The sequence below is a fragment of the Juglans microcarpa x Juglans regia genome, chromosome 5S (assembly GCF_004785595.1).
Source record: "Juglans microcarpa x Juglans regia isolate MS1-56 chromosome 5S, Jm3101_v1.0, whole genome shotgun sequence".
NCBI classification, from domain to species: domain Eukaryota; kingdom Viridiplantae; phylum Streptophyta; class Magnoliopsida; order Fagales; family Juglandaceae; genus Juglans; species Juglans microcarpa x Juglans regia.
In genome coordinates this window covers 8438441-8462283 of record NC_054603.1, presented here as the reverse complement: position 1 = coordinate 8462283, position 23843 = coordinate 8438441, and the positions used below count along the sequence as shown (strand labels likewise).

At 33.7% G+C, this 23843-nt stretch overlaps 1 protein-coding gene across 1 annotated transcript; it reads left to right on the top strand.

The window, feature by feature from the left end:
* The first annotated feature begins 17946 nt into the window (after positions 1 to 17946).
* LOC121267684 (serine/threonine-protein kinase D6PKL2-like) lies at positions 17947 to 22489 on the top strand. Its single transcript, XM_041171678.1, has 3 exons — positions 17947 to 18353; positions 19295 to 20378; positions 21460 to 22489. Exons 2-3 carry the CDS (start codon positions 19414 to 19416, stop codon positions 22334 to 22336), a joined length of 1842 nt encoding a protein of 613 aa, XP_041027612.1. The 5' UTR covers positions 17947 to 18353; positions 19295 to 19413; the 3' UTR covers positions 22337 to 22489.
* Positions 22490 to 23843: the final 1354 nt, after the last annotated feature.

Below are 23843 nucleotides of genomic sequence, written 5' to 3'. Positions count from 1 at the left end.
AAGTTGAAGATTTAAAATTGAAAATTGTTTGTATTTGTGGTGTTTGGATATTGAAATAAGATGGAATGAGATGAGATGAGATGTAAGCATCTCTCTATCCAAACTAGGCCTAAGTCTCATTGTTACAGTTGACATAATGATCAGGCACAAACCCATTAACTTAATTAGCTATTGGATTGAGCACATAGGTTCCATAATATCTCAACTCCTCTCTTCAATCTTTCATCAATGCGAATTAGATTCTCTTCCACATGAACTACTTGAAGAGACAAGTCTTGCAGACAAAACTCTGTTATGCTCTCACAATCTGCCTTCCTTAGCTATTCAACCAAAAGTCTTGTAGCTGACTTAGCTACTCAACCAAAAGAACCTAGAACATACAAGCACTTTGTGATCCAAAATGGTAGCAGGCCATGCAAAAAGAAATTGATGTGCTTCATGCAAATAGGGCGCGGACTTTGGTGCCCCGACGTCCAGACATGAATCTTGTCAATAGCGAATGGGTATTTAAAATTAAAACTAGAGCCGATGGTTCTCTTGAACGGTATAAAGCCCGCCTTGTAGCTCGTGGTTTTACTCAACTTCATGGCTTGGACTACGATGAAATTTTTAGTCCCATGGTTAAGTCCATCACTATTAGATTAATATTTACTTTGGCATTATCTCAAGGATAAGCTTTCAAACAACTTGATGTTAGGAATGTTGTTCTCCATGGTGATTTACAAGAACATGTCTACCTATCTCAACTAGTTGGTTTTGAGGATACCTCTCACCCGAATTATGTCTAACTTCACAAAGCATTATATGGTTTGAAGTCGGCTTCCCGAATATGGTATATGAAATTTAATACCTATATTCAACAAATGAGTTTTCGAAGGTTTCTCTATGATCAGTCCCTTTTCTATTGCTGCAATGGAACTAATTTTCTATTACTATTGATTTACATTGACAATATTATCATAACTAGAGCTCTACTTCTCACATTGGTAAGTACATTTCTCATTTATCCTCCACCTTTAACATGAAGGACCTGGGTGATGTTCATTAATTTTTAGGCCTTCAAGTTGCCCGTGACGAGTCCACCATCACCCTTACTCAAACACGTCACTTGCTTTTTGATAACTTGTAGGCTCTCTTCAGTATCTTACCTTAACTCATCCTAATATTTCCTATGTCATTCATAATATTTATTAGTTCATGCAACATCCCCAAGACACCCATCTCATTGCTGTTAAGTGGATCTTCTGCTACCTCAAAGGAACCATTAATCTTGGTCTCCATTTTGTTCGGGCTACCATCACTGCTCTTCGTGGCTATTGCGATGCCGATTGGGCCAAATTCAAGGATGATCGTCGTTCCACCATTGGTTTTGCTATCTTCATGGGTGATAACTTATCTTGGGGAGCCAAGAAACAAGCTACTATCTCGCGTTCAACAGTTGAAGCTGAAGCTAAATATCGTGCGCTTGCTACAACCACAACTGAACTTAAGTGGTTCCTGAATCTCCTTCAGAGCATTGGGTATCCAACTTCTACTCCTACATTGTATTGCGATACCATCAATGCAATCAACGTGGCCAAAAATCCTATTTTTCACCATCAGACAAAACACATCGAAATCGATATTCATTTTGTTCGTGAACAGGTTGCTTGTGGTACACTCTCTCTTGCACATATTTCTGGTCCAAATCAAGTTGCCGATATTTTTACCAAACCATTTTGTGCTCCCAAGTTTATTCCAAATCGTAGCAAGCTCCTCATTGGTCTGGTCGTGCCTTGAGCTTGAGGGGGGTTAAAGAGACAAGTCTTGCAAACAAAACTCCTTGATGCTCTCAAATATGCTACCGTGATCTCCTCCTCATCTAATTTCTATACATGATTTCATCTCTTACCTGTCATTTATTGTATACGTTACTTACCATGTATAGTAGATTATACAGCTGGTAGATTAGTTGTTCCTTCTTGTCATTCCTTTGTAAATTCTATATAAATGAACATAATATTGTCCACGTATAAGGCAGGTTAGTTTTCCTTACATTTCTTTCTTCTCTATTTCAAAGATCATTATCTCTGTATTTTTTATTAAAAAAATTATTTATAGCGAAGTAATATCATTGTGTAAGGGTTTTAAAAAATAGTTATCGCTATTGAGTAGTAGAACAAAATAAATTTTATGTCATTTTCTTAGATATCATATTGTTTAAGTTTAATGTAAAAGTTATTCATCTGTGTGTTAATGATCATTCATCCCTGTTTGAATATAGAAACACTCTCAACTCATTTCATTTCATCTCATCATTACAATTTTTTTAAATTTCCATACAAAATATAATAAACAATTCAACTTGTTCAAATCTCAAAATAATAATAATATTAAAAAATAATATTCTAACGATATTTTATTTAATTCATCTAAAATTATATTATCTCATCTCACTATCCAAATAAAAGCTAAGATCTTTGATCAGAAGGGTGAGGTGGGGAGAGATTTGCAATTTCAACCAAAAAGTTAGCTTTAATTTAATTGACATGGCCATATATGCATGGGCTGCTTCCACGAATTAGTTGCTTCCGAAATTTAATACACTGCCATTGATCTTTATTTAGATTAATATACATCAGATTAAGTTCATCCTAATTTATAAGGTTGAAATTACGTTTGGTTATTAAACATCTCTCAACTCATCTCAACTCATTATTATAATTTTTTTAAATTTCAACACAAAATATAATAAACAATTCAACTTTTTCAAATTCTAAAATAATAATAATATTAAAAAATAATATTCTAACAATATTTTATTATCTTAACTCAACTCAATTCAACTCACTTCAACATCCAAACGCAACCTAAATGTTTAAGATATCTTCTTTCACAATTCAATTTATTTGATATAATCGTAATTAAGTATTATGATAATCTATCACATGAAGACCAACTCGATTAACCTGCTTTTAATTTTGAACCATTCTAGAATTAATGGATCTATCTAAATATATAGAGTTTTTACACAATACATTTCCGGAAAAAAAAATTAAATAAATAAATAAATAAAAGAAGTGAAATTATACATTTTTTATGTCTACATCTATCGTGTATTATAAGCCATGCACAATGCCAAGTCTATGTTTAGAAGTATATGCTATGTATATAGATTGCGACAGGTGACCACCTCGAGACCGGGACCGACTTGTGTATATATCTCTAGTGGAGTATAGTTTATTAATTGTAGTTTTAGGCATGGCTTGAATAATGAATTGAGATGAAATCGATGAGTTGAAATGATTTGTAAATAGTAGTGAGATATTTGAGTTGAGATGAAATGAGTTAGAAATAGTTTGAATTAAAATGTTTTATGAGGTTTTGGGAAAGAATTGAGAAAAAATTGAATAAAAATATTATAAAGTTAAAATATTGTTAGAATATAATTTTTTTAATATAATTTTTGTTTTATGATTTGAAAAAGTTGAATTATTTTTTGTGTTTTGTTTGGAAGTTTAAGAAAGTTGTAATAATTAGATAAAAAAGTTGAAGATTGAAATTAAAAAAGTGTTTATATTTGTAGCTTTTGGATATTGATATCGGATGAGATCGAAACATCTTTCTATCCAAACCAGGCCTTAGTTACTAGATGATGAATTAGTGTTCAAAGGTTCCTACTTACATACCTAACATCAACAAAACAAAATAACAAAAATAATGTATAGTTGAGGTACTTACAGATGTTGAAGGAGACATGTTTGGATGTTGATTGATTTCTTGCAAGTAATATTGAAAGCTAGGTTTCTAAGAATTCATAAGAGACAAGCATCATAGTTTTGAAATCAGATTATTTGTTTCTTTTCTCTGTAAGAAAATTTACTCATACTCAACTACTTTTTTGAAATCGTATCCCTTCACGATGGCTCATATTTATACTCAATTATCACGAATATGACTTGGTTTAGATAAAAGTAACAACTTGATTTGAAACTTGTATTTAGACAATTTTATCCACATATAAGGTGTGGTATCCTATATTGACTAATAAGGATAGGTAGTAGATGAGATCTTATATTGCTTGAAAATGAGAAGTTCTTACTCTTTATAATAGTTCATAAACTTGTTAAATTCGATTCTACCCCTTTTTATAGATCAAGTATATACTGATATAAGGAACTTTTTTGTCCCTATAATTTTGTATGTTTCACCCTAATCTAGATTCATTCATGACCGAATAAGTACTGTAGAAATTTGAATTATAGAAAAACAAAAATAAATCTTATAATCCAAGAGAATCCTAATTAGTCCCCTACATGTATTTTTGTGGGTGAGGACTGAGGACAATGCCCTATACATATAATCCAGAATGTCATCTCTCATAGATGCCCTACACACTGGTCGAACGTTTCTCAGGTGGTTTCCACCTCGTTGACAATATCGATATATGTTGCTGCCATTTTGGTTGGACACCAACAATGTTTCATGGTGTAATTGGCCTTCTCAATCTCTTTTAAATGAACCAAGCGATAAAGTTAGTATATAAATGAGTTGAAACATATAAAAAAAATTAAAGGAGAAACAAAATTAATACCCTGTCCTGCTCTGTGGCACTACTTGGATGCAATGACTCTACTTGTGCTATAGAAGCACAAATGTTATTTGTGCATTTTTTGATGGATTGACATCGATTAGTCAATGACGCAACAGAACGTTTAGGAGTGTTTCATTTTTTATACTCATTATAATATTAAGAAATTATCTCCCACATTTGTGTGGATTTTTATTCAATTCTCCATATAACAGCAATGCTAATGTTTAGCCAAGACAAAACAAGAATATTGTCGCAATGAAATACACACCTCTTTGACATTTTTTAGTGGGTGACCTTTTTCACCTTTTCTGTTGGTGATGCTTGGACCATAACATTATTGTGTAGGTTATTGAACGTGGTGTTGTCTTCCCCTTGTCCACCAATTTGTAAGAGAGTATTGAAGAAGAGATCATAATCAAATGGTGTGTCTATCCTTGAAGACTAAAATAATTTTAATGAATCAAATGGTTAGGGTAGAACAAGAAACAAAATGACAGATTCTAAAATCAAACATAAGAGGTAAGAAACAGATTCTGCCTCTTGATTTCCCACACAAAAAAAAAAAAAAAAAAAAGTCTAGGTAATGACTTTGATACACCCGTCCTTATGGTGGGACTTTAGAAAATGGTTTTAGAAAAAAAGACGGGAATTACTGACTTTTTAAAACTTTTTCCTTCCCTTCCCAGGATATAAAAGATTCGACAGTTAAAATTTAAAACTTGCATTTATAAATCTAAGAGAAAGTTTTGTAGCGGAAATCATTAACCTAAAATATAAGTTCTTTTACAAAAATAAGATTTCATATATTACACAAAAGGTCTAGGCTTTCATCACCTTTTCCTTGAGCCATGTCTGTCCTGATGCTTCGTCCTTATTTCATTTCTAGGTGGGGCACACATAAAAATAAAATGAGCCGAATACTCAGTAAGCATTACTTTATACTGTAAACATATATTCACACAGATTTTCATTCATGCATTCATGCATTCATCATTCATATACATACTTTACATAAAACGTTTTCTTTTATTTCAAAACATTACAAGGTATGGTTTTTCTTTTAAAAAGACTTTCATTCCTCAAAACACTTCTCACCTTGTATTTTCTTTTGTAAAACTAAAACATTTCATGTATATAATTAATCTTATCTCTTTTCCTCTGCCGATACAGACTATTACCTCTCATGTGTTAGGGTTAATGGTCTTTTGGACCCAATTCCGTCCATGGCCGTGGGTTAGAAATCCCTCAGTCAGGGGGCAACACTGGGTGCACTACCAGTACGACTTACCCAACATTGCAATCTACACAGTCCTTTGGTACTATCATTCATTTATCAGTCATGGTTGTTACGTAGTTTCATACATTAAAACATTCATTTCTTTTCAGTCTTTTCTTTTCCTTTCATTCATTCATTCATTTCCTTTTCATCAGTTCATTTCATTTCATAAAATATCATTTCATAATCATAAAGCATAAAACCTCATCATTCATTTCATGGAACATACATACAATACATACTACATATAATATTTATTCACATGCATACAACTATTATTTGGATGCATAAAAAAGGGCTGTCGAACAAGGTCATTACATACATATACTTAAACCTTAATACCTTAGCATAGATTCATAAAGCATTTTCATTCTACGAAACATTTATTTTCTTTTCATTTCATAAAAGAACATTTTCTCATAAAAGCATTTTATAAGACATTCATTTTAATTTTCACATCTTTAAAAAACTCTAGAAGAGTATGAACGTAATACTTACTTGGACTTCATATTATGCACATTTCATCTAGTCCGTTCATGTGGCAACCTACATACATTCACAACCTTTCATCATTTCCTTTTCATTTACATGGACACTAAACGTAGAACTTGCATAACAAAACTATCCCTAACTCTTAGTCCATTCTCTCCCTCATGGCTTTAACCTCCAATTGGTTCTTTATTTAGATTTCTTCCTCTTAAACCAGTCATTGTCCAAATAACCTCCATTATCTACTTACTTACATACTCCTCCATAAGACTCCTAATTGTACAAACTTACACCTCTAAGTATTCAAAATATCCATATCATTTCACTTACACGTGTCATCATCCAATTCTTGAAGTATAACCTTTACCATACATCTTAAGCCTAACTATAAATCTAAAATCTCGACTTCATTTTTCGACTAATAAAGTGAGCTTCCATGCTTCTCTTTAATCTCCAATCATTATTCATGAGCTTACAACTTAATCCCACTTCACCATAAAACCCAACTGCAATTACAATACTAGTTCTTAAACAATACCCTTCCCCGGTACCTTATCTAATCCACATTAACTCAAGTCATAATTCACTTCCTCACATCCAAATGCATAACACAAGCCAACTAAGCATACCAATACAACCAATCCAAACATACATATACAACCTACCAAACATACATGTGTCATACCCATTTATCACTTAAGATCAACATGTAATTCATTTAAGTACCCACTTATTCTTACAAATGTCATCCATACATAATACATTCAAGGTATATACTTTGTCCAAATACATACCATCCACTCCCTTGCAATCCAAACCAATACACCCAATATATGAAATCTGCTCACACCATTTATACTCCTACACCATGCATTCACAAACACAATCACACGCCTAATTCCCCAGCATTTCACGTTACACATAGTCACATCACAACCTACTCCATTCACAATCCACCATTCACAATACAACATATTCACAACACCATTCAAGCGAGGGGCTAAAAGCTTGCATCGCTTGCTGTCTGACATGATCTCGTGGCATCAAAAGCCATTGGTTTGGTTGTGCACGGTGGTGGAATAGGAGGAGGGTTAAGCTACAGCTTAGTGTTCTGACTATGCGTGGAGTGGATGAGGGTAGCGGTTGTTTTGTGGGGCTGGTTGTGGCAAGGGATGAGGGTTGTGTCTGGCGGCAGTGCTACTGTGGGTGGTGGTGATGAGGTTGTGAGGTAGTGGAAGGAGAGGGATCTAGAGGCCTCAGGTTGGCTAGGGTACAATGATGGCATGGGGGTGCGGTTGAGGGTGGCCATGGCCGTGGCTGGAGGCAATGCATGGCGACAACGTAGGAGATCGTGAAAGGGAGAGAGAGAGAGAGAGAGAGAGAGAGAGCTTTGGTGGAGGGGCTGGGTGCACGAAGATGGGCTGGGGGCCACTAGATGGAGGTGATCAGTGAGGCTCGGTGGTGGCATGTGGCACCGTGGAGAGGAACTGAGGGGGAAAGGGAGAGAGGGGCTATGGCGTGGGCTTCGGGGAGGAGCTGCGGGAGAGATCTGTGGTGAGGGTTCGTCGGTGACGTCATGAGGGAGGGGGCTTATCTGGCCAGCGACTGTGTGACAGAGGAGCAACGGCATCGCTGCTAAGCAGGAAAGGTGTGAGGGAGAAAAGGAAATCGAGGAAAGAGGGCGATAACTGGAAGGGAAGAAAGAGAGAGGGGGAGGGAGGAAAGTCAGGGGAAAACTAGAAATTCTTGGGGATTTAATCTAGGCCCTACACCTAGGGGTTCTTAATTTTGATCTAAGGGTGGAGATTAATCCAACTAAAATAAAATACTAATAAAACAAAGAGTAGAAATAATTGCTAGGAAAAATACACTAAGTTTTAAAACTAACTTTTATTCCTGATCCAAAAATAATAATCTTTATCATAAAATAAAATAATGAAGTTTGCTAAATATTTTTAAGAGAAATAAAACCAGCTAAATAAATAAAGTTTTTAACATGAAATAAAATAATGAATATTCAATAACACTCTTAAAGAACTAAAATCATTTAAATAAAATGATTTGCTAAAACTATATATTATTTTTTAGGGCTCCTAAAATATAAAGAGGTTTACTTTCAAAATTGGGCTTGGTTCAATAACACTAAAAATACACAATTTAAAATAATTTTGGACATTTCAAATATTTTGAAGATTTTAAAACACTAGGCTCTATTTAAAAATCATCTGCCAATTTAAAACACAACTTCAAGATTTAAAATGCAAAGGCAAGATTTGTGACCATTCGAGAGAAAATGAGCGGTTGGCCACAGACTTAGGTCTAAAACGATATTGCATGTCCTTATAGCATAAGAGTAATAAAATTGTGAAAAGCAAGAGGTGAGACAGGATTATGTAATGCTTAATGTTGAATAAAAAAGGTCAATAATAAAATTGCATTGACAATATTGCAACACCTAGCCCTTATAATAATGTACAAATTAAAACAATCAGCAGAGTGTTCTACAACAAAAACAAAGCTGAAAAAAATCATATTAATTGAAACAAGTCTATTGAAAATGCAACATACTTATACCTACTAAAATTGAAACAAGTCCACTGAATACAAACAATTTCAGCAACTTACAGATATTGAATACCAACAATTCAAGTAACTTACAACAAACATTAAAACAAACTTAAACAAAACTCTGGCCCCAACAATGTATACTACAACAAATTTGATTTTTAGGGACGAAATTATTTAGGGACAAACTAAATTTCATCCTTAAAAGTAATTTTTTTAGACGAAATTTAAAAGTCGTCTAAAAAAATGGATGACTTTACAAAACCGTTCGAACGGATCAATATCTGGTCGAACAGGATCTTCTGTGATGAATTAGATTGTCTCAAAAAGTCACATCCGTTCGAACAGACAAAAATTCGTTTGAACAGACAAATCTTGGCGGGGAAGTAATTTATTTTGCCGGGTAAAATTCAAAACCATTCGAACGGGAATTATGTTGTACGAATGAAATAGATTTGGGGGCAAAATCTGGCGGGAATGTTTCTAGACCATTCGAACAGAACATATTTAGTTCAAATATATTTGAACATCACATTTATACATTCGAACGTATAATATTAATTTATATATGTAACTCAAAATATAAAAAATGTATATATATCATATATACGAATTTATAAATTAACTTTATGTAATTAATTTAAAAATATTTTAGTGATTTCTTTTTAAGATTTTTAGTTAAATAGATATTATCAGTCATACACTACATAATATAAATCAATAATTAATTCAGAAAAGATAAAAAAAAGATTTAATTCATAACTAAAACAAATTATCAAAACACTATATACTATCCATAACTATAACAAAAAAATATAAATAAAAGATAGAAACTACTGTGATGCGAGGTCTCTACACACATCCTTGACTGCATCTAATCGTCTCTATACCTGAGTTGCATTACTGGCATGAATCTCTGTACATAACTTAAAGATGCTAGCATTAATCTCTATACGTAACTTAGAGATGCTAGTAGTAATCTTTATACGCAACTCAGACATGGCAGACATCGATCACCACTGATGTGAGTATGCCGATTTCAGCATGCAGTATGTTGGCCATCTCCTTGTGAGTAAATGTACGTGATGCCTTGGCCTGTGTAGATGTCTCACCAGTTGATACTTCAGGATCTCCCGACTGTGCATATCTCTGAATATCAACTCAGTTAGGAATAGGTCTATGAAAACGAGTCTGGAGTGTCCTATGCTCCGTGACAGGGTGGTGCTGTTGATCGGTCTCATCGGCTCCAGTGCACACTCAGCAACATCTGGCATGACCCCAGAATATAGTAAAAATTGAGTGATCAGGATCCCGAATAACAGTATATCTATCGTAATGTATCGAGCCTCTAATTGGATCCTCTCAAATATATATCCCACAAGGTCTATCGGAATGCCATGAGCGACTCGTATCATAAATTTCGCTCGATCCATGCCAACCTCAGTCTTGTCTTGCCAAGGGTCAATATTGTAGGTGATTATCAGATTTATGATCATGAAGAAAGAAGATAAATATGTCTGCCTAATGCTCTTCATCCCATCGAACAAAACAAATTGTGGTCGAAGAGACAACATCTTGTTTGGTTCAAATCGTTCGAACATCACAAAAGTGTTCAATCGGACAGGTTAAACCCGTTCGAATGAAAAATAGATCTAATTTTCCCATGGTTGAGTCAACTCAGCTACCATGAAAACACATGAAATACATCGATTTCGTGGGTTTCTTCGACAAAACACATACTACTTTTTATTTCTAAACATCATACAATAGATTTGTAGTGTTCTACGGTGCATATTGATGGAAAAATACAATTTTCTAGAGAAAATGAATAAAACGATAAAAATAAACGAGAAAATAACTTATAAAGAGCATACATTCACTTAGGAGGAAGAGTGTTCGACGTGGGTGATGATTTCGATGGCAGATGGTGGCGATTGATGGGCGTTCAAACGTTTTCTCTCAGTTTTCAAATGGTTGGGATGACGGCGTTGAAATGCCTTCGCCCATGATAACTTATATGTGCAAAACCGTTCGAACGCTATATTTAACCATTCGAACGGTTTTTAAGGATTATTTGAACGATAGTATTTACCGATCGAACGGTATTTGTTCCAAATTTAGTAAAAATGTATATTATAGTATATTATAATTAGTATATATTTTAAATGGAATTTATAATACTATAATTAGTATAATATATATACTATTATAGTAGATTATATATACTGTAATATATATGTAATATTATAGTATAATATTATAGTATATTATATATATACACTATGATAGTAAATGAAAATTACTATTATATATAATTATTATTATAGTATGATATATATTAGTTAAGTATAAACTCATATATATTATAATATATTTATTATAATATATTACTATTATACTATATATTCAATTATACTTTACTATGCTATATATGATACTATATATATGATAGTATATATTACTATATGTATGAGAGTATAGATTAATGGAATATATATGATCTTACAAATTCCTACTTTACTATACAGTAATATATATGATCTTACATTTTCCTTTATACTTTACTAGAATATATATGATGCTATATATATGATATATATATATATATATATATATATATATGATAGTATATATTACTAATATATATGATCTTACAAATCTCTCTATACTTTACTATACTATAATATATATTTGAGGGTATATATATGTGAGTATAGATTACTAATATATATGATCTTACATTTTTCTTTATACTTTAGTATAGTATAATATATATAATACTTTATAGTATACCATTATTTAATATCTATAATGATGAAAATAAATATATTTAAACATTATGATACATACGTTCGAACTGTATCCATAAACCGTTCGAAGGCTATATTGGTGTTTGAATGTATGAAAAACCATTTGAACGGTTTATTGCAATGGTGGGAAGATATCTCGCCAATTAATGACTTGTGGATTACCGTTTGATTGTACTTTATGACCGTTCAAACGCTTTGATAAAAAATTTTGCAGTGGGAAAACTTACGCGTTGAAATTTTTTCGTGTTCGACCACCAATTATTTCCATTCGAACGATAAATTAGAGCTTAAAACATTTACGCGCGCCGTCAGTCTCTCATTTTGCTCTTTTCTCCTTTCCTCTCTTATTCGTTTTCTCTATAAATTCTCAATTTTCTTCACACAATTATTCATTCTGTCATCTTACAAAAAGGGTTACACACTTATATTGATTAAAGATATGGTTTTCTTTTTTATTTTATTTACAAATCAATTACTGATTCTATTATATATATATATATATTGTTTAGGTGTTTATTGGAGAAATCTATACTTTAATATAGGTGTTTATTGATTTTATAATTTATATATATTGTGTAGGTGTTTATTGGATTAAATTCGAAATATATGTTGTATGTTTGTCATGTTTTGTATATATAGTTGCTATTCGAAGTATATATATTGTACGTTTGTAATGTTTTTTAAATATGAGTTTGTAATGTTTTCTGAGATTGTGTTTCGTCTCTGACTCGCGTTTGGATTCTGGGTTGAAATCGTTAGAACTGATTATCCTGTTTGGGCAGACATGTAAGTGTTTGAATGGTTGTACTCCTGAATTGTGATACTTAAGTTATAAATAATTTAAAAATAATAAACATAAGAATTATTAATACTTAAATTCTTATTAATGCTTAAAAGATAATTAATTAAAAACTATGAGGACTAACTTAAAAAATAATAAAATTAAATTAGAATTAATACTTAAAAATAATAAACATAAGAATTATTAATACTTAACCTAAAAACATACTTAAAAGATAATTAAGTATCCATAACTATATGCACTGGCGCGTGGCTCCTCGAAATGCGCTGTTTGATATTCTACATGTATTTTTCGAGAAAGTAGGTATCACACAATTGATCGAGAACTTTATAAGAAAATACAAAATAGTGGTGTCCTTGTCAAATGGAGTCATTATGGAGACAACGTTGATTTCTATGAAATTATCGTAGATATAATTGGAATGAGATATGTGGAGGAGCTTGTGGTTTATATATTTAAGTGTTATTGGTAGTATTTAAGCAATCTTTGAAGGAGAAAATGTCACAATGAATATTTTTTGAGCATTAATACATAAAAAAATGGCATGAAGACGATATTTTTATTTTAGCTTCCCAAGCATCTCAAGTATTCGATTTAGACAATCCCGAGTTAGGAAATTAATATCAAGTAGTACAAAAGTTTTTTTCTAAAAATATTTATGACGTTATCCCTGAGGCGGAGGGACGAGATGAAAAAAAAAAGATGATCCTTCTACTCAAGAAGCATATCAAGAGAGTCAACCTGCCTTTAACTTATTTGTAGATTTGAACCAGTATGAAATGATTCCATTATATAGGGAAGATATTGAGGTTGAAATAGTTAATGCGATAGTTGATCAAAGTATTGAGTCATTTGAAGTATCTACAGATGAAACTGATACAGATGATTGATCGACTTTGTGTTCACATTATACAGTATCTCGCAATTATGCCACCAAAGATGAAGGAAGTTCGCATCTCATCTTTACTTGTTCTTAGCTCTCCGTCTGACTCACCATTAGAGACTGACTCTACAGAATAAGGTAAATAGGTAATACTCATTTTTTCAATCAAGATAATTGATATAAGGTAAATAACTAAATATTATTTTATAAAGATAACAGTATAATCTCGTCACGGACGAGGCACTACTAGAGGCGTGACGTTGAAGAAATATCGTAAAGTGGGTAAGAGTAAGGTTAACATTCCTAACAAACGTACCGAAGACGAGGGACAACAAGCAGCTTGGCTTGCATCGCATGTGAGTGCTCTTACATGGACTTATGCACCTTTGGCTACGAGTTCATGGCATAAAATCTCGCAAGATATGAAAGAACTTATAAAGAAACGTTATTTGATACGTAATATTTAAATAATAAATTTATATTGATATTATTTAATATTCTAAATAATAATATTTTTGTGTATATACTTTTTCAATGATAACTTCGAATTAAATTTTGATCGGAGAGAGGAGCGTAAGATTGTCGATGAGCTGATGTGTAATGTATTTCACAAATATAAGGCGATGTGTCACGAGCATTATAAGAAGTACGAGAGCAAATAAGATGCACACTGGCATCCTTTCCAAGATGTCCGACTTGAAGATTGAGAAAAATTTTGCGACATGTTTGAGGATCCATTATATAAGGTAAATTAAATGAATTCTTTGTGTCATATTTATAATTTTCATTTAATAATTTTGAAAACTTCTATGCAGGAGCGTAGTTTTATAAATAAAACAAATATATTGAAATTGAAGATTCATCATCATGCAGGCTCAAGATCTTTCCATCGTCTTTTTCTAAAATTGGTAATATACTTTTATTTATTCTATATAGTTTATTTTTTGGAGATACTAATTTTAATATTGACTTTACATCTTAATAATATCTCTTGTAGTAATAGTCAAACACCAATTATGATCTGACAAAATTATATGATACATCACATACAAATAGTAATGGAAAGTGGACTCATCCCGATGCTCGTGAGAATTATGTAAGTATTATAATTTATTTTAATTAAACATATTTAAATTATTTTGTCAATATTAATTTTATATGTTGTGCGTAGGATAAAATGGTTGCCCTTCGTGTTGAAACTGCACTAGATCAGAATTCATCAACAAGTGATGTTGAAATTTTTACACAAGTTTTGGGTAAAAGTTCAAGATATTTGAGGGTTTGGGTCATTGTGTAAAGTCTTCATACTTTCCATCAATGTCAAGTACTACTATCATTGCATTAGAGAATGTAAATTTTGGAATCGAAGAATTGATTGTAAAACAGTATGAGTTAGAGGCTTAATTGACAAAGCAAACATGGAGATCAACAAATAGAGATGCAACTCCAAATGCAGACGCTTATGCAACAATTCAGACCTTCAAGCAATTGGTTTTCGTGTTTTGCATAAATTTTAGGATTTATAATATTATGGGTTGATAACATTATTACTATTATTACTATTTATTTATTTAGTTCTGACTTATTAGATTAGTTTTATTTATATTGAATAATTTGTAGTGTATTTTCGAAATATAAATATCTATTTGGTTTTAAAATTAGTATTCTCCATGAAAATACTAACTGTTGATCGTTCGAACATATATACATCAAACACAATCGTTCGAACCTCACAAGTTAGAGTTTGAACGGTAAATACAAACGATGTATACGAATCGTTCGTATTCTCCATGAAAATATGAACCCTTCGAACATGCAACTCCCTCTTTTCATCCCAAACACATTCAAACGGCTTATTCAATTATAAAATTATTATAATTTACGTTCGATCATTAATTTTTTTGTTCGAATATTTATTCATGTCTATTTGGTCGAAATGATTGGTATCGATCGACCAGCCATGAAGTACCCGTTCGAACAAATATATTGTTTGAACGGTTTTTTGGACGTTTGAACGACATTCTGAGATGAAATTCAATCATCCCAAAATAAAAATTTTGTTCGAACATGATCGAACGGTTCAACAAAATCTCATCTCAAAAAATATTTTTTGAGATGAAATTGTGATTTTCATCCCAAAATACTTTTTGGGACAGTGATATTGAGACGACCTTGATACGCTTTATTTTTGTCCTAAAATATATTTTGGGACAAAAATCCATTCTTTTGGGATGAATATTTTCGTCCCAAAATATCTTATTTGTTATAGTGGTATAAAACTGTCCAACAATGAGTAAATACTTTTGCAACAAATACTTCAAACACGAACAAATAATGGCCTGATCCTTTTGTACATTCATATGTGAGACATCATATGGCTTGGTTGATGTGTTTCCAATTGAAGATTTCAAAAGTGCTCTTCATGAGATTAGTTATAATTTTTTACTCAAATTTCAAGCTTAGTTTTTGTTACTATGTGCTCTTTACTTCAATCATTTTTTGATGCATCTATGGAGATCAAAGTTTACATTTATACTGCTAACTGTTTACAGTATGACGATCAAAGTTTAATAATTATTATCAAATGGCTTGTGTGCTTGATCTTACAATTAGGATAAGATATCAACACATTAAATCAACTTATTTGTAGTCTTATCATTATTTGCCACAATAACCATGTACTCTAGAGCAACAAATCTGTCCATAAACAAGTTTAAAAAGCATATTTGCACAAAGAGCATGACAAAGAGCAACAAATTTGTCCATAAACAAGTTCAAAAATCATATTTGCACAAAGAGCATGACAAAGAGCAATAGATTTACCCATAAATAAACAAATACACCCACAACAACAAAAACCCAACACACGAAAAAACAATAATACAAAAATCTCTCAAAGAAGAAATCCAAGTCAAGCACAATCTAAGATTGAAAATTAAGAAGCATGAAATGTTATCCTTGCTTCGGGTTGAAATAGATTAGCAACGAGGAGGCACTCTAGGATAAAAACCCAAGATGGGTGGTGCTACATTGTACACCCACCATTGATGTCAATTGCCGGGCACCAGAATATGAGGTGCTTGACGACGGGAACCACCAAGGAAAGTTGAGAGAGAGAGAGAGAGAGAGCACAAACCTAGGACGACGGGAACCATCAAGGAAACAGAGGGTTTTCTAGACAGAGAAACAGAGAGAAAATCAGAGAGAAGCTAGATAGAGAGATCGGGAAGACTACCATAACAGAAAGAAGAGGGAGAGAAAAGCAAGGCTTGAGCAATATGAGGGAAAAGGGAGGGAGGGCAGTTGGACGAGATTTTTTTGAGTAAAATATTCATTTGGTCTATCTATAGCGTAAGGCCAAATACGACCACTAGAAGAAGATCACTATAGCTCAAAACCATAAAATTATTCATTTGACTAATCAAATACTAGTATTTTCGAGACAAATGTGGTAAATATTTACAAACACTAGCATTTGGCTAATCCAATGCCAAATTTATATTTAGAAGTATGTACCATGTATATAGATTGTAACAGGTGACCTCTAGACCAGTCATTTATTATCAGTCTTTGTCAGAGTTGATTAATTGTAGTTTTGCTGTTCCTAGATGATGAATTAGTGTTCAAAGGTTCCTACTTACATACCTAACATCAACAAAACAAAAAATAATGTAGTTGGGATACTTACAATTGTTGAAGGAGACATGTTTGGATGTTGTTTGATTTCTTGAAAGTAATATTGAAAGCTAGATTTCTAAGAATTCATAAGACACAAGCATAGACACAAGCGTCATAATTCTGAAATCGGATTATTTGTGTCTTTTCTCTCTAAGAAAACTTACTCATACTCAACTTCTTTTTTGAAATTGTATCCCTTCAAGATGACCCATTTTTTACTCAATTATCATGAATATGACTTGGTTTAGATAAAAGTAACAGCTAGGAAAGTTCTCTTGAAATTCAATTGTTAACTTAGTCAAGTATTTGAAACTTGTACTTAGACTATTTTATCCACACATGAGTTGTGATACCCCATATTAACGGATAAGGATAGGTGATGTGTGAGATCCCACATTATTTAAAAATGAAAAGTTATTGCTCTTTTATGATAGTTTCTAAGCTTACTAAATTCGATTTTACCCCTTTTGAGAGATCAAACATATAAGGAATTTTGTTTTACCCATAATTTTGTATGTTTTATACTAATCTAGATTCATTCATGATCGAATAAGTACTGTAAACGGCAGAAATTTAAATTATACAAAAAAAAAAAAAAATCTTATAATACAAGAGAATCCTAATTAACCCCCTACATATATTTTTGTTGGTGGGGACTGAGGACAATGCCCTATACCATTCAACACAAAATTCTTTCGTAATCATGGAGTTTAATAAAAAAGAGTAGGAAGTTGTACTCCAAAAAAAGTTTAAGAAAATGAAAAGCATAAGAGGGATTAAAAAAAATACATTTCAAAACGAAAAGGAAAAAAAAAAAAAAAAAGAAAAAAAGAACTAAGGACATTTTGGTAATCTGAATAAGGATACGAAGGCTGCCTGCAAATGCGTGACTTTAGACTGGAGACACAATACAGGATACGAAGGCTGCTGCTTTACATCTTTCTCATACGATGTGATAAACCAATAGAAACTCGTATGCGACGAGTAAACAAAGATAAAAAAGCAAGCTTCCAGATCTTTGACCCATTTCTCTCTCTCTCTCTCTCTCTCTCTCTCTCTGGGCCTAGTATCCACCAAATGCGGAGGCTCAGTTCTCCATTGTAGTGTACGCTAGTTCTCTTTAGTTCTCCTTCTGGCCATCCTCTCTCTCTCTCTCTCTCTCTCTAAGGTCTACACCGGTATTAAGCTCTCAGGAGAGCTCCCTTTTTATCTTTGCATAGTCTTTTTTTTATTCACTGCCGGAGGAAAGCCGCTGGAGTGGTGATCCTTGAAATCAGGTACTCCTTTTGCGCCTTCTCTCTCCACCCCTTTGAGGCTCAGTTCATTTTTATGGACGGGCTTCACTTACTTTACCTTCTACACTGGCTTTTTGCACCTGGGTTGTTCTCTGTTTGTGGATCTGTTTTGGGTTTTCACTGATGGCTATGGCTTTGTGAAAGAGATCGGGATTTTGGTGTATTTGGCGCCTGATCATGCTCTCGTATTTGGCTGTGGTTGATTTATCTATTTGGGTTCCTCCCTAAAATCTATTTGAAGGTTGCGCTATCTGATTTGCTGCTTTCTGAATAATTCTTTGCTTCTTTTTGGTGGTCCTCGAATCTTTTGTCCTTGTGGTAACTTTTTAGTTTTTTTCCTTTAATTTTCTTATTGGTTTATTCACCTTTATTTGGGTGGAAGAGAGACTACAGATTGAATTAGATGGCTGACTGACAATCTTCCAAGGATATATCCTTAGCAATCATATAATTAAGGTCTGCATGCAGCTTTGTACTTGAATTATTTTCATTCCGAGGAAAACTAAACTTAAGGAAAACTAAACTTACTATCTTACTTTTCTTCCAAGGATAATTGACTGATGGGGTTTTCTATCTTACTTTATGCTCATAAAAATGCACATTTTGACTCATAGTTAGCTCATCTTTTAAGTTTTCTATATGTGTGCTCTCTGATCTAATTTTCTGATATTGTTTGGATCGTGTGAAAACTGAAAGGAAGCCGGATGTGTGTAGTTCCACTTTTGCTTAAATTTTATCAATGGATTTGTGCCCACATATTTTATTATTAATGGACTTTGTCATATACTTCCGCGGACACTCTCTCTTTGTATCTTAGCAAGAAGTTGTTCAAACTAAATGTATTTTTTCACTTTACAGTTTGATGGGTTTGCAATAATTAATATTATTGATGCCTTTAATTGATGAAATGCTGATTTTGACAGAGGTGAAGTATTTTGGCCGCTTATGCAAGATATTGACCGATGATAATGGATGCTGAGCAATGGATTAAGTGGATGAACTGGGTGAAGAATTACTGGTGTTAAAACTGTAGTTACATCTAATGGCCTCAAAAACTGGTGTCAGAGCTTCCACCAAACAGCAACCGAAAACGGCTGGTGTTCAAACAGTGGAAACAAATGATCCAACGCCTATAGCTCCAGAGTTTTCAAAAGCAAGCAAATCTGATGTAGTTGCACTTGAACAAGTACCAAAATCTGTTCAAAACACATTAAAGCAACTTAGGGGTGAAGGTGCGGAAAATAAAGAGTCACCAAATTCTAATAAAAAGGGGTTGTCCAATTCTTTCATTAATAAATTTGATTCGAGTACTTCCTTACTTGGTCTTGAACGAGCAGCGACAGAAGTAGATTCTGCTGTAAATGATACAATAGGCTCACTGGAAGGCTCTGTCAGTCAAGAAAAGAAGGCATCTGAGTATGGTAGCGTGAATAACAGTTCAGTTTCTGCGAAAGTTAGTGATGGGAACAGCAGTCTTGCCAAGACCAGTGGCAGTGCCAAGATTAGTGACCGTGTTGATTTTGTTGAGAGTGGCAAGAGCAGTATGTGTAGAGGAAGCACAAGCAGTGATGTAAGCGATGAAAGTACCTCTAGCAGTTTTAGCACCAGTATCAGCAAGCCTCACAAAGCAAATGATATTAGATGGGAAGCCATCCAAGCTATTCGTGCAAGAGATGGGGTTTTGGGTTTAGGCCATTTTAGACTGCTGAAGAGGCTGGGTTGTGGGGACATTGGCAGTGTGTATCTGTCTGAATTAAGTGGAACGAAATGTTATTTTGCAATGAAGGTTATGGATAAAGGGTCTCTAGCAACTCGTAAAAAGCTACTTCGTGCTCAGACAGAAAGAGAGATACTGCAATCTCTGGACCACCCCTTCCTTCCAACACTGTACACCCACTTTGAGACAGATAAGTTCTCATGCTTGGTAATGGAGTTCTGTCCTGGTGGAGATTTGCACACTCTTAGGCAGAGGCAGCCAGGGAAGCATTTCCCTGAGCAGGCTGTCAAGTATGTTAAGCAAGCTTGACCATAATTTTTTTAATTTAGTTGACGTGCATGTTCAGTTTCATTTTCAGCTTGCTTATTATTATCTCTTTACACCTTTAGCCTTGGGTTGTTAAACAAGCACCCAATCCTTGAAAAGGCAAAAGTTGTTTATTATTTTCAGGAATTAGTTATTCTTGGCACTCATATAAAAGCATTGAATAGATTGTGTCGTATAGTTGATCTATTTCTGTTCTATGGCCTTTATCTTTTATTCTTCTCCTAAGAAAGATTTACTTTATCAGGTCTAGTCTGTTGTCCATACCCCTTGTAGGATAACGTGGCAGAATATTGAGTAGAGTCTGAAACTCGGCTTACATAAACAAAGTTCTTAAGTTTTGTCCATAAAGCTGCCTGTAATTGATGGAACTTGGAACTCATATGTATCTGAACGTTTTGTAATGCTTGCATGATGCCAAGTCATTTCCTTTAGAGCCTTGAATGAAGTTTAGTAGCGGATCTTCAAGAATTGCACGTGTCAGATCATGCAGAAGAATCGTTAAAAGTTTTAGTTGGAACCTAAACATCAGGACTTTTATGGGCTTCAATTCTCAAGCTGTATTCTTTACTGATTCCAAAAAAAAAATAAATCCCAAGCTGTATTAAACCACGGTCACTGTGAAATCATAAAACTATTTTCAAAGATAGAGTTAAGATAGTCAATGGTTAAATCATGAATCAGTGGCTTTTTTTATGTCTTGTGATCCACCTACAAGGATGCAATCATTTTGAAGGTTGATATTGTACTGGAAGCCAAGACTGGGATTTTTTCCTTCTTTTTAGGAATGATCTCCCCAGCTGTTATTCCTGGTACTAAAATTTGTCTTACTCTGGTCTTTTATAATTGTACTAGGTTGGGATGATTTCTTTTCTTTTCTTTTCTTTTTTCCTAGTATACTTTTCTTAAGGATTTTCATACTATACTTGATGGTGACAATTGTTGTATTTCATTTGTATCTGCCCTGTGTATTTGGGCTATATCTATTTCTACCAATAAAATTTGTTTACTGCTAAAAAACATTGTTGTATTTCATTGAACTTGCAGATTTTATGTAGCTGAGGTCCTGCTAGCTCTAGAATACCTCCACATGCTTGGTATCGTCTACCGTGATCTTAAGCCAGAAAATGTCCTTGTGAGGGATGATGGACACATAATGCTTTCTGATTTTGATCTTTCACTCCGCTGTACTGTTAGTCCAACTCTTGTCAAAACCTCATCTATGGAGTCTGATCCATTACGAAAAAATCCTGTGTACTGTGTCCAGCCGGCTTGCGTTGAGCCTTCCTGCATCCAGCCGTCCTGTGTAGCTCCTACAACATGCTTCTCACCTCGTCTCTTTTCAAGCAAGTCCAAGAAGGACCGGAAACCCAAAAATGATATAGGAAACCAAGTCAGCCCATTACCTGAGCTCATGGCTGAGCCAACTGATGCCCGGTCTATGTCTTTTGTTGGGACGCATGAGTACCTGGCACCTGAGATCATTAAGGGTGAAGGTCATGGAAGTGCTGTTGATTGGTGGACTTTTGGAATATTTCTGTATGAGTTATTGTTTGGTAAAACTCCTTTTAAGGGATCAGGAAATCGAGCTACCCTGTTCAATGTTGTGGGTCAGCCTCTTCGTTTTCCTGAATCTCCAATTGTCAGTTTTGCAGCAAGGGATCTCATAAGGGGGTTGCTTGTAAAGGAACCACAGCATAGATTGGCCTATAAACGAGGGGCAACTGAGATCAAGCAGCATACCTTCTTTGAAGGTGTAAATTGGGCATTGATACGCTGTGCTACTCCGCCTGAAATTCCGAAACCAGTTGAGATTGAGAGATTACCTGCTCCAACGGCATCAACAAGTGAAAAAGCTGCTGCTGCTACACCTGCTCCTGAGAAGAAAGGTTCAGATAATTATCTTGAATTTGATTTCTTTTAGTGTCTACTGGTATTGATTGCTTGTAATTTCTATTAGAAAGGAACTGTTTTGAACATTTCAGGGACAAGTAGTGGTGGTTATGAAGTTCTTTTACTTAGATATAAGCAAATTGTACGATTTCTGTTGCAGCTGAAAGGTTTTATTATTTTTGCATGATTATAGCCTAATCTGAGAACAGTTCCTTCATGATTAAACATGATCAAACAATTCCACAGCCAGGGATGGCGAATTCAGCAATATTTTAGAATGATCATTTGCCAATTTGTCCCGATACATCTATCACAAAATTATCGTCATAATGTCATCGAGTAATCTGGTTTTGTTTTTCGTTTTTGGCTATGTTTGAACCATGGTTAGATCAATACAGTCATGCGTCTACTCTTTCATCTTTGAACGAGTTCGCACAGACTTGTTTTTCTGCACCTGCTCACTGTTTAGCTAGATGGATCTTTCATATACCAAGTTGAATGGAAATGTACTCTATCCAGCTTATTACACCACTTCATAGAATCCCATCGAAGCTAATGTGGACTAGAAGAGATTATTATGGTAATTGCCTTCACATAAGAATGGTTTCCCCGAACTAGAAGATATGGGGTTGTACGGCAGGCCTCTTTTTAGTCACATCCTTGGATTATCGGATCAAACATTCAATACAAAGATCTTCAGTCCGATGCTTCCAACTGAGCTATTTCTGCCATTCAGTCCGAGTCAGTTGGATTCGTGTTGTAAAACAATTAGCCGGGTTCGAGTCATTTGGATTTGTATTGTATTATTCAGATTCGTGGCGTATAAGTCTTCTTTATATTACTCTACATGATCTCAGACACATTTTGTAATAGATTTATCTTAATCATATTGTGTTGAATGGCCTGGACTTTTCCTATCTTTTGATATCTCAACCATATATATAGAGAGGGAAATCAATTAGTAGATGGACTAGCAAATGTGGGGTAGCTAGGATAGATTTAACTTTCAAGCCATATCATCATTGGCTTATACATTCAAGATAGATTGGGTCTACCTTGCTTTGGACTACTGATTCTTGTTTTTTAGGCTGATAAATACCTTAGTTTTATTTATTTTTCAATAGCCTAAATTGTATGGCGCATAGTTTTTGCAAAAGCTTTTGTTTTGGGATTTATACAACTCCCAATATCTTTCCCTATTTGTTTCTATATGGTATTCCTATGCCATAAGTTAAAGTTATTTATAAAACTGAGGATACTGTCTCTATATAAAGGAAAATACTTTAGCCATGAAGGAATTAGACAAAAGTGAACCCACAAACTGATGTGGCTTGATGTGGTCTATCGGATTGTAAAGTTACTTTTATTATAAAATAGATTTAACGGATTCTATGAAGTCACATCAGTTTATGAGTTTACTTTGTATAATTTCTTTGTGTCTGTAGTAGTTTTCATATATAAAAGACCGAGACCTATTTAAGATCAACTCTATCGGCATGTCTGAGTTGGATTCAGTTTACATTGAAGTATATACAAAC